The following is a 12,120-nucleotide window of genomic DNA, read 5'->3' as shown; positions in this document are numbered from 1 at the left end:
TATATATATATATATATATATAGAACTTCTTCAAACAAAAAAATTATGATGTACTGATGGTTTTACAGTTTAATATTATTCATATCATTAGCATAATCGATGTAATATCTCTTGACCACGACGTATCTATACATAAGATTGAAAACCCATATTATATGTACGTATTCGGCGGTCATGGTTTAAAGGAGAGAAGCAAAATAAAAACCTGGTTGATTTTATCCCCTTTGAGAAAAAAAAAAAAGAGAGAGAGAGAGAGAGACAAAGTCAGCAAGTCGACAAGAATTTGAAAAAAAAAATTAATACTTGTTCGAAAATTATATTTGATATATGTATCCATATATATATATATATATATATATATCAATTAAGTGAAATATTTTAGAAGATCTCATAATTAAAAGTTTTATACGAATACGAAATTCCATGTTAAAATAGACGTAAATACTCGGATCTAAATATGATAGAAAAAATACGATAATATTTTAAAATAATTCCATATATATATATATATATATGTCTAGAAACCGAAAAGGATGCAACAAATCATAACTCTAAAAGTCAACGAGTCCCGTACTTTCTTGTCGATGGTTGACTTGTCAGTGATGTTGTAAAATGCCAAAACCCTCTTAATTGAAAAGGATCTCATTTTCATTATGGTTTTTGTCCCTTTTTCCAATAATATATTTTGACCAATGAATATAATCATTATTTAATTTCTGTCAATTTCAATTGGACCTCGATATTTATTTTCTCTTCGGTTTGTCGGCATTTGGAGAGGTTTGCAATTTTGCATGTTATCAGCATTTTTTCTTTTCCAAATTAACATTCTAGATATGTGTCTTTCCCTCTCATAAATATATATATATATATATATATATATATATATATATAAAGCATCCGCATTTCTTCTATTGTCACATTTTAATAGTTTAATTTTGAAACATTTATTTTTTAATACCTATATTTTACATGTTAATATCTAAATTTTGTAAAATACTCAAAATATCCGACATCGTGACAGTTTCAAAATTGGAACGATCCATTGAAACACAATATTATTCTCTAACTATCTTTAAAATTTGGATATTAAAATGGAAAACTTCAAAATTCAAGTATTTAAACAAAAAAAATGAAAAATGAAGGCATTAAAAATTCGGCAATACATAAAATTCGCGTATCATTTTGCATTCGCCCATAAAACTATCAATCAAACGAAAATTTTCTTTTATTATTACAAAAAAGTATGCGGCTTATATAGTTACACTTAGAGATATAAATTGGGTTGGTCCAACTCATTTTGGATTTTAAGGATAAACGGGTTGGATTGGATTGACCCGTTAATAACAATTAGTTGGGTTGGTTCGATCCATTATATAAACCCATGTAAACTATTTAAATCCATTAATATATTCGCATACTACTTATACATATGTATACATATTAATATGTATACTCATATAACCTAGAGATTGATATTTTAATATTCGATTCGTTTTATTCAATTCAATAAAAATATATACAAAATCGGATACTATATTATATTCAGTAGTTTATGAAAAAAATTGTACATTTTCTTAAAAAATCAATTTTTTTTTTTACTTTTTTAAAATTCGATTCGATTCGATGTTTTAGAAATATTGTCGTTTAGATTTTTTGAACGATTCGATTCGAAAACGATAACGAGTTTTTCAATACGATTCGATTCGAAAAATAGTGCCAAGTTTTTCGGTATAATCCGATTTGGAACGATATCGAATTTTTTTATACAATTCGAATTTTTCGACACGATTCGATTCAGAAATGACATCTAGTTTTTCGGTATAACTTATACTACTAAAGCCTATATGTATATAATATCATTTGATCACAATACAATAAATAGGCCCCTTGGGAAATATAAATGGGCATAATCCTTGTCACTCTTTCTATCAAAAGATAGCATCCGTCCGTCCGACTAACCGTTACATAAATATTTTAATTATTTTATCGCCAATCAGTCATCACCATTTCTAGGCAACACAATTATTTGTGCCCCAATTTCGTTTCTATGTAATTGCTGTATAAATAAATCAAATAAGATACGAAATATTACAAGTATGGAAAGCAAAGATGCAGAATCTTTTCTGGTTCGTGGATTTGACAGATTCTCTTATAGATATTATCGTGGGAGCCGTTAGAATTACAAAGTGTGGAAACATAAACTCAAACGGTCTCCATCTAAAAATTTCAGATCTCATATATATATATATATATATATATATATATAGTTCATATGATATAAATATTTCTCTACACATGTATATCCATAATTAATATATTATAAACTATTCAATATTTGTCAAAGCCATGCCCCACCAATTTCGTTTTTTTTCACGCAGCAAAACATTATATTTTTCCATAAATATTACAAAAATCAAATCAAATCATATAAATGTCATCATAAATAAAAAAAAAACTTATAAAGATCACAACATCCCCCTACTGGCTTCACGATCACTACCACACACGAATGAAGATCTTCACTAAATATGAATTTAGGAAACAAAAGCAAGACTTTCCAGTTTCTCATAGATTCCCCCTTTTAATTAATCACACAATTAATCCCGCAAAATCAAAATATTAAGCACTTAATTTTTTTTTAAAAAAAAAGAATATTAAAAAAATCCTTCCTTGTTCCTCATCTCCATATATAGTCCTCGACGAGATTTTTTTATATACATAAATACAATGAGGGCAGCAAAGACAAGAGTCTCCAAAACGGTGACGTTTTGGTTCGCTATTGCCGTGGCTCTTTGTTCATGTATCGTCGCGTCAGAAGCGAAGTATCGGACGGACAAGAACCGGTTCGGCGTTTATCGTCAGCAAGTGATCGTAGATCCTTCGGGACATGGAAACTTCACGACAATACAGGAAGCAGTCGATTCTGTCCGTCAGAATAATAAACATTGGTTCTTCATCAACGTCAGACCGGGAATCTACAGGTAATTTAATTAAAAAAAATATATATATAAATTAACCAAATCTGTGTGGCCTAATGGTAAAAAAAAATATGAAAAAAGGTATTCTTATATATCTGGATTCAAATCTAAGCGTGGTGAAAGATATCCACTGATACTTCCTCGATCCTTTGAGAATGTAATTGGATCAAATGTGTAGTGATTATAAAACAAAAACATAAAAACCTCGAACAAGACTTTGGTTTCATTATTCGTTGCTTATTGGGTCCAATTGTAATAATTATTTGTTGTCCAATGAAAAACAAAAACATGCAACATCTTTAGTAACGCTCGTTCGTTTTTTTCTTGTGCCTCGTGAATTCCGTGAAAACGGAGTGACTCTTAGGGTTTGATTGTATACGTTTCTTGTTTCATTGGAAATCGTGGGTATGTGCGGAATTTTCTCTCCGTTTCTTATATTTTCCGGGAAAATATTATAAGAGAGAAAATCAAGATCCCGTACGAGAAACCCTACATAGTTCTAAAGGGCGCCGGGAAAAGAAGGACGAGGGTCGAATGGGACGATCACTTCTCAATCGCTCAGAGCCCTACTTTCGTCTCTCTCGCCGACAACACCGTCGTCAAAGGCATGACTTTCGCTGTAAGAATGTCCGAAAAAAAATCTCGAATCTTTACGTATTTTTTGATTCTCTCTAATCGTTTTCCTTCATGGTTTTTTTTTTCATTCAAGAACTCGTATAACCGACCGAGAAAAGGCAAGAACAAGAACCCTAGGGTTCCGGCCGTAGCCGCCATGATCGGTGGTGACAAGTCTGCGTTTTACTCTGTCGGATTCGACGGCCTTCAGGACACGTTGTGGGACTCGGAAGGTCGACATTACTTCCACCGTTGCACCATCCAAGGCGCCGTCGATTTCATCTTCGGCACCGGTCAATCTTATTACGAGGTCCCATGCGAATTACTATACACATACTCCAATTCTTATTACAAAGAAAGATAGTTCAAATGATCATAATATATATATACATGAATTCATATTAGAAGATTTGGGGATTTGGAATATATTATGGAGAATCATGGAGAGATTATAAGATATATTTAGGATATTTACGTTGATTATGTTAGATATTTAAGTACGTTACTTTGGTTATTGAATAATATAATACTTATTTCCGTAAATCTTAAGAATTCATGAGGTTTTTTTTTTGGTTATAGGATTGCGTGGTTCACGTGTTGGGAGGAGAGATAGAACCAGGAGTGGCGGGCTACATAACGGCTCAAGGACGGACGGACCCTAAGGACGCGAACGGGTTCGTGTTCAACAACTGTCTCGTCTATGGAACCGGCATGGCCTTTCTGGGCCGACCATGGCGTGGCTACTCTCGAGTCATCTTCTATCAGTCCAACCTTACTGACGTTGTCGTCCCCGAGGGTTGGGACGCTTGGAATTTCGTCGGTCACGAGTAAGTCCGATTTCTCCATATTATTTCCATTTCGATTTTTGGTTGGTTTAGGAAGTTTTGAACTTATTATATTACTAGGATGGCCATTTTGGTTATTAACCAAATAGTCGAAAAGATACGAACCGAATAAGTAAGTATTGTAAACAAATCGAATCCAATGTAAAAATTGTATGGAATCTGAGCATAACCAAATTGAATAAAAAATATCTGGAAAACCGAAAATTTTTTAAAAAATATATTTTTACCAATAAAAATCATATACAAACCGAATCAAATTGAAATAATATCGAACCAAACAAAATTTGATATTAAACTCGAATAGTTATAGTATTTATATAACCGAATCCGGATGCAACCCAAACCGAAATCCGAAATGACTACTACCACTACGGATTAGTAATCCGTTTAATTAGTTGGTGGGGAAAAAAGAAAACACGACACAACTGATTAGGGTTTCGGATTTCGCTTATGTGAAAAAGAAAACAAGACAGCTTTCTTACTTCTTAGGGTTTAGATTTTGGACCAGGGTTTAATGGGCTTTGGGTTATGGTCTGAATATATATTTAATCCGATATTATGAAAAAAAAAGCATGACAAGTAACTTCGGTTACAGAGAAACTTATTATTTTTATCATGTAATGAAAATATATATATCAAATGTTATATATAGCATCAATAACCATAAGTGTATATATATATATATTTTTTTAAAAAATTTTATTTCGTGAAAAAATGGCAGGAACCAACTAACGTACGGGGAGTACAACTGCTACGGAAGTGGATCGAAGACACCGAGGCGAGTGAAGTGGGAGAAGAAACTCAACGGAGACACCGTCCGAGGATTTGCCGATCTCAATAACTTCATCAATCACGACGGTTGGCTTGACGATTTGCCCATCCCCTCCTAATTAATCAATTAATTAATTAATCACTCCTCGGACCATATATATCATAATAAAAATATATAAAATGTAATTCACTATGGGGATTGGTTGATTTGTTATAAGTTGGCCATTTCATTTTGAGACATGTAAATTTGCGTGGAACTCTATAAACCCTCTTTTCTTCTTCTTCTTTTAGTTGTTAATGGTGAGATTATGCGAATATATAATTACATTCTAAAATAAAATAGTTCCACCATTACCTAAAACTATATATTAAGACATTTATTAATAGATATATGGATTACAGTATGAATATTCTATATCTAGAATCATCATCACATATGCAGTTTTTTTGTTTAATTTGGATTTCTCTAAAATCCTACATTCATAATTCTCCCAATTTAGATTCATGTTTTCGTAGTTTTTAGTATAACCGGATATAATATGAGTAATTTGTTTTTTTTTATCCATTTTTATTTTGTATAATTCGGGTCTCTGATTTAGATCAATAAAACAAAAACATCACTAAATTATCACTTTATTACATATCTCTTAATTATTATACAGCTAAAGATGAAATACTACCAGCTTCAAGATTTTATAACCTTTAATTATTTTTGGAATTTATTCATATTGAAATGGCATTAATTAGTTCATATTTTTTTAATCATTCTAGCAAAAAAAAATTTTTTTATTGATCCATGGTCAAACTCGTCCCGCCCCAGCACACCCTTTTGAGACAGACAATATATATTATTTTTAATAATTTTATATATTTATATTTAAAAACATATAAAAATAGAATTGAAAAACATTAGTAGAAAACAAAGCAAATAATGCAAGTACTAATCGGCGGGGTTGGTAGAGACCTCAATTATAAGATCCCATGATGTCATTTATTCCCACTTGTGATATCTTATTACAAAACTAAAAATGGATCATAGTTAAATTGCCATAAATAACAACCGCTAATGGTTTTGATATTTTCATATTTTCAATAATATGGGACATCTATGAATTGAAAAAAAAAATCCATTAAAATAAAATTCTGATAGTGGTATTCAAATGAGATTTTTTTAAAAAAAATATTGGAGTTATTTGTTTATTTTTATTGAAGATAATTTTTTTTGCTAAATACTAATTTTTTTATTACAATAATCGTGTAAAAAACCACATAATGGATAAATACTATGTATTTTCGGTCACTAAAATAGATGACATGATCTATTGTCTTATTACCACTATAGAATTCGGACTTATGATCATATATATATATATATATATATATATATAATCATTTAAATCCCGAACAAAATTTAAATTTATTGAAATAATTAGAACAAAAATTTAATAACAATTATCTTAGATTGTAACTACTATTTTTTTTATTTTCATATAGATTCAAACTATAAATGTCAAAATGAGCACACCTCACGAATTGGTTCGTTACCGACTCGTCACGATCCAAGTTGAACTACCAATTTTCACGTTCATTAAGGAACCAACTCGCTACATCTTATGAGTCATTGAACTATCTCGTTAGGTTTGCGAGATGATATTTTTTTAATATATATATATATATATATTTATTTTTATTTTTTTTTATATTTTATAGAATATTAATATTTATTTTATTTTTTTATTGATTATATATAAAATTTCTTTTATATAATTTAAGTTTAATATTTAAATATTAAATTTCAATATTAAAATATAATTTTATTTGATATTTTTATAATGTAAATAAAAATTATTATATTTATTTCTTATTTGCAATTCGATTCGTTTAACTCGAAAAATTAGTAAGTCGAATTGAGAAAAAAAATTTCTAACTATAGTTTAAAACGAGTCTAACGAATCGAGTTCAAAACGAACTCGCTCGTCACGAGCCGATCCGAACCGATATGGATCAAAATTTGACCTCCCTAATTCAAACGATTATTTGAGTATCTTATATATATATATATATATATATATATTGATGGTGCAGGAGAGTTGACGGTAATGTAAGGGCTCTATTGATAGGAATTGATTAGATACAACGTTCGATGGTTGTAGACTTGTAGGGTCCTATGGAGCCTGCCTTTGTCTCTCCTGCAATTGGACTGACCATTTCATAATTCGATAAATAAATAAAATAACAAAATTTGCAGTTTTATTTTATAAACATTGGAATTTGCATGAACTATATAACTTGCTGCTACGTGTATAGAATTTTCTTACTTCTCTTCTAACCACCACATGAGCTTCAAAATACGGTGTTACGTATCTGCGGAGTTTTATTAAAAAAATGATCTAATTGTAATTAATTAAATAGAATATGATATTAATTTATAAACTATTGATGCTTTTCGACACTAAAAGCCATGAAAACCAGGGCTGGGCACGGGTCGGGTACCCGCATTTTTGGAGATATCCGTCTTCGTTTTCGTCTTCGCGGGTTTCAGAGAAATGTTATCTCTGTCTCTATCTCATAATATCCGGGTACCCGTCCAACGGATATCCATAACTAAAAGACGGATACCCGCGAGTACCCGTACCCGTATAAAAATACTAAACAATATAAAATTAAACCAAATAATCAATATATATATATATATATATTATTCCAAAACTATATTTTTAAATTAAAAAATTCTTAAAATATAATAATATGCATAGAATCCTAGAAATATTTTAAAATATACACAATAATTTGAAGTTGAATCTATCAAAATTTGAAAATCTAATATATAATCCTAAAAGAAAGTAAAAATAACCTAAGTATTTTAGAAATTATATTAAAAATATAAGATTAATTTTGTAATTTTAATATATATGCGGGTACCCGTGTGTACCCGTTATTTCAATATATAAAACCCGAACTCGTATCCGTATGACGGGTATTCTAGTTTTTAATACTCGTTTTCGTCTTCGTTAGGTGTCGAATACCCATTTTTTCGGATACCCACGAGACCGAGTATCCACTTACCCGCGAGTAACGGGTTTAAATGCCCAACCCTAATGAAAACACATACGCAATCAGTCACATTATATTGTGATATATATATATATATATATATATATATATATATATATATATATATATATATATATTAAATATTTTATCATAGTTTTGTCAATAAGGGTTGGTGGTGGGTAGGGATGAATTGACAATTAATTATTTTTAATTGCAGTATTAGTATTTTATTATTTACAATTCGAAATATATGTGTGACATTAGCTTTTTATGTGTTTATTTTTTTATTACATTATTTATAATCTGGTTCGTGATTTATAAATAATCATACTACGAGTAATAATACGGATATAATTGGCAAATCAATTTTTAATTGAATACATCATTAAGCAAATATTAAAAAGAAGTCCACATGATGTTTAAGTTATCGTGTTATTACTTTAATTAAAGGTAACTAATTATTTTAATATTATTATTAATAATTTCTTTTTTAATTGCTATATGTTTCCCTCATGTCGGAACGTACGTCCAATCTATCCACCCGTCTATTCGCTTTCCCAAAACCCGACCCGACTCGGATCCGAGTACCCATCCGAGAAAATTTTCCCAGAAATCGTCACGTCACTCTCTTAAATCTTCCCCACATTTTCCTTTTCTTTCCCGGGGAAATCAAAGGAAAAGGAAAAGGGCCAATGTACTCGGCGATTCGTTCGCTTCCTCTCGATGTTAGTGTGGGTGGGCACAGCGAGTTCCATGGAGCTCTCGACGGGACGAATCTTCCCGGCGATGCTTGCTTGGTCTTGACGACGGACCCCAAGCCCCGTCTCCGGTGGACGGCGGAGCTCCACGAGCGGTTCGTCGACGCCGTCACTCAGCTCGGCGGACCCGACAGTGAGTGTATATATCTGTCGTACTGTTTTTGTGTGTATGCCTCGGTGTGTGTATGTGTTAAGAGTTTCTGGATCTCGGGAAGAAATGTGGGTTCAGTTTGTGAGGATTTCTTGTTTTTGGTTGATGGGTTCACGGTTTCTTAGCTAAAGTTTGCAGCTTTTTTCTAGGGTTTGCGGTGATTTCCGTCCTGGGTTTTGTTTGTTTGTGCTTTGGATTAGATGGGTCAAGTCAATCTCCGTTACCTCCGATGAGTTTGTTCTTAAAGTTCTGTCGTTTGGATGTTTACAAAATCTACTTGACACGACGAAGCTTAGGCTCACATGTAGTTTGATTGAACTTGATCCTGGTCATGTGCTACTCCTAGATTTGGATCTTTGGATCAATTTCTTGGGAGATTTCAAGTTTTGTTTCTTACTACCGAGTGATTTCTTTTCCAGAATCATTGCCTAGTTTTGAAAAAAGAAACTCCTAATGTCAGAATCCTGTCAGACGGCTTTTGTGGATTTTAGTTAGGGTAAAAAAAAGCAAAAACATAAGAGCGACAGAGAAAAGAACCATTAATCATAACATTTTGGAGTTCAAGAATGTGGAGAGAAGTGCAGTAAACAGTTTATGACAAACAATGTCCACAAATTTGAAAGGTTGGAGAACTGTGTTGGTTGGTTGTCTTGATATTGAATTCATGTTTTATGAGTCTTTACTACTTGCTTTCAGGACACTTAACCCAAGAATTTTGGAGTTACCTAATGATTGTGTTGAAACAAACCCGGTTCACCCCATACTGATTATTTACTAATCTTTCGTGTTTGATTTTCTTTCAACGAATTCGATATTGTAATTGGTTTTTTAGATCAGAACACTTCTTGTTGAATTTTAAGAATTCGTTTTAGTTTTATGTCTTTTTCTGGGATTTGGACTATGGTTGATTGAGACCCCTCTTACTCTTTTGTCTATTCATCTGACAGAAGCAACACCCAAAACTATTATGAGAACGATGGGGGTGAAGGGCCTCACTCTCTACCACCTGAAATCACATCTTCAGGTTTGTTGTGGCCAAGGCCAGAGTCTCTTTCTTTGTTTTCGCTTTCAGACAGAAGTCTTGGATATGGTGTCTTTTATGTAGCCATGTGTAGGAGCATTTGCTACAATATGACAACGTTATGGGATTTTCTCGTATCAATTAGGCAATATAGCTGTCCAGGTTCCCGGTGTATATTCGTAACTTGGGAGGCTTCCCATCTACTGTTCTTGATCTGGAATTTCCGGCAAGCCAATGTATTGATTGTTTGCTTTCACCCATTCTACTTTTCTTTTTTGCTTAACAGAAATACCGCCTCGGGAGGCAAGCATGCAAGGAATCAACCGAGAATTCTAAGGATGGTATCTATTCTAGTCTCTTCTTGTCAACCTTTTATATTTGCCCAGTTTCTTTGGTATCATGTCAATTCCTTCGTTTGCATCCCATTCATCTATTTTGCCACGGTTTCTTGTTGCTTCTCTTTGATGTTATTTGTGGCCATATAAAGAAACTGTCCAAGGCTATATTACTTGACATCTATTTGCGACGGTATCTTCAGCAATTGACGAGTGGTATATGGTTGGACTGGTTTTTTATGGATTTAGTTGAAGCTTATATCTCGTGAATTGCTACTAATTAGGTGAGTTACTCTAATTCCGTGGGTTGATGCTTCAGCTTCTTGTATCGCGGAGAGTCAGGACACGGGTTCGTCCTCAACATCATCATTGAGAATGGCTGTGCAGGAGCAGAACGAGTACGTTTACCATTATTTTTTCCCTGCCTTAGTTTTCAGCCTCTCTCGAATATCCGTTTTAAGATCAAATCTACCGTATTTTTTCCATGAGATAGGGGTTACCAGGTCACTGAAGCTTTGCGGGCACAGATGGAAGTACAGAGAAGACTACATGAGCAACTAGAGGTTGGTTTTCTTCGTCTTTTGGCGCATTATCTTCGTGTGAATATGAGGCATATGATTTGAGATTCAGTAACATCAATGGCTCATCCTATGTAGGGCATGTTTTTAGATGAATGAAGGTAAAAACAATCTGCAGTCCAGGATAACATCATAAATATTATGACAACAACATGATTGCTGAGCTAAGCAACCTTGAAAAGAGCAGAGATACAGATGTGATTCCAGATAGTAATGGCTACTTACCATCAAAAACCAAGCCAAACCCAGTTTAGGATATGTAACTGTTCATCTTCTATCGATATCATACCGAGCAAATGCACAACTTAAGACCCTTTAACATACACACGATTCAAAAGAGAACCAACAACTGTATCCGTGAAATGAAGGCACGGATGGTATTGGTAGCTTTCTGAAACGAATTTAACACCGGCTTTCTTAGCATGAGCAGGTGCAAAGGTGTCTCCAGCTGAGGATAGAGGCGCAAGGAAAATACCTACAGACGATTCTGGAGAAGGCTTGCAAGGCGCTGGATGAGCAAGCGGCCGCCTTTGCCGGTCTAGAGGCTGCAAGAGAAGGGCTTTCAGAGCTAGCCATCAAGGTCTCAAATGGATGTCAAGGAGAAACAACAACAGTCTCTTTCGACACAACCAAGATGATGATGATGATGATGCCATCCTTGTCTGAACTCGCAGTAGCCATAGACCACAAGCCCAACAACAACAACAACAACTGTTCAGTTGAGAGCTCTCTGACTTCCACAAATGCTGGAAGCCCGGTTTCGGCCGCTGTCTTGGCCAAGAAGAGACATAGGGGCGTGTTTGTAAACGCGGATAGCATGGCCATGGGAGGGACAGTGAGGCATGAGGCTGAGTGGGTGATGCCTAGTAGTAGCTCCATTAGATAAGTTAGGAAGGAAGAATTTCTGGCAAGGTAGAGACAGAGATTAATTAACTTTCTTTGTTTTATCATCTTTTCACTGTTTCAAAGACTGTATTCATCACAACATTGTCATCAAAATGTTGTCTTTAGGCG

The 12,120-nt window shown here is 33.3% G+C and overlaps 2 protein-coding genes across 3 annotated transcripts; both read left to right on the top strand.

Moving 5' to 3' along the window:
* The first annotated feature begins 2,727 nt into the window (after positions 1 to 2,727).
* LOC104809101 (probable pectinesterase 29) lies at positions 2,728 to 5,519 on the top strand. The gene is made up of 5 exons (XM_010534996.1): positions 2,728 to 2,981; positions 3,438 to 3,597; positions 3,688 to 3,903; positions 4,173 to 4,420; positions 5,160 to 5,519. The coding sequence occupies exons 1-5, from the start codon at positions 2,728 to 2,730 to the stop codon at positions 5,326 to 5,328; spliced, it is 1,047 nt and encodes a 348-aa protein (XP_010533298.1). The 3' UTR covers positions 5,329 to 5,519.
* A 3,317-nt stretch (positions 5,520 to 8,836) lies between these two features.
* LOC104808715 (protein PHR1-LIKE 3-like) lies at positions 8,837 to 12,116 on the top strand. Of its 2 annotated transcripts, none has more exons than XM_010534489.2 (6): positions 8,837 to 9,154; positions 10,120 to 10,196; positions 10,480 to 10,534; positions 10,848 to 10,926; positions 11,022 to 11,091; positions 11,528 to 12,116. In XM_010534489.2, the coding sequence occupies exons 1-6, from the start codon at positions 8,956 to 8,958 to the stop codon at positions 11,990 to 11,992; spliced, it is 945 nt and encodes a 314-aa protein (XP_010532791.1). In that variant the 5' UTR covers positions 8,837 to 8,955; the 3' UTR covers positions 11,993 to 12,116. The 2 variants fall into 2 exon arrangements, with proteins under 2 accessions (XP_010532791.1, XP_010532792.1); XM_010534490.2 differs by having other exon boundaries at positions 8,851 to 9,154; positions 11,537 to 12,116.
* Positions 12,117 to 12,120: the final 4 nt, after the last annotated feature.

Source organism: Tarenaya hassleriana, unplaced genomic scaffold (genome assembly GCF_000463585.1).
Source record: "Tarenaya hassleriana unplaced genomic scaffold, ASM46358v1 Cleome15, whole genome shotgun sequence".
Classification (NCBI taxonomy): Eukaryota; Viridiplantae; Streptophyta; class Magnoliopsida; order Brassicales; family Cleomaceae; genus Tarenaya; species Tarenaya hassleriana.
The sequence above is the reverse complement of the archived record's forward strand: the minus strand, read 5'-3'. Positions and strand labels throughout refer to the sequence as shown.

Excerpts from the sequence above, each read along its gene's own strand:
- LOC104809101 (XM_010534996.1), top strand. The coding sequence starts at position 2,728 with ATGAGGGCAGCAAAGACAAGAGTCTCCAAAACGGTGACGTTTTGGTTC. Across the intron at positions 2,982-3,437 it reads GTCAGACCGGGAATCTACAG|AGAGAAAATCAAGATCCCGT; the intron begins GTAATTTAATTA and ends AAATATTATAAG. Across the intron at positions 3,598-3,687 it reads TCAAAGGCATGACTTTCGCT|AACTCGTATAACCGACCGAG; the intron begins GTAAGAATGTCC and ends TTTTCATTCAAG.
- LOC104808715 (XM_010534489.2), top strand. The coding sequence starts at position 8,956 with ATGTACTCGGCGATTCGTTCGCTTCCTCTCGATGTTAGTGTGGGTGGG. Across the intron at positions 9,155-10,119 it reads TCAGCTCGGCGGACCCGACA|AAGCAACACCCAAAACTATT; the intron begins GTGAGTGTATAT and ends TTCATCTGACAG. Across the intron at positions 10,927-11,021 it reads GCTGTGCAGGAGCAGAACGA|GGGTTACCAGGTCACTGAAG; the intron begins GTACGTTTACCA and ends TCCATGAGATAG.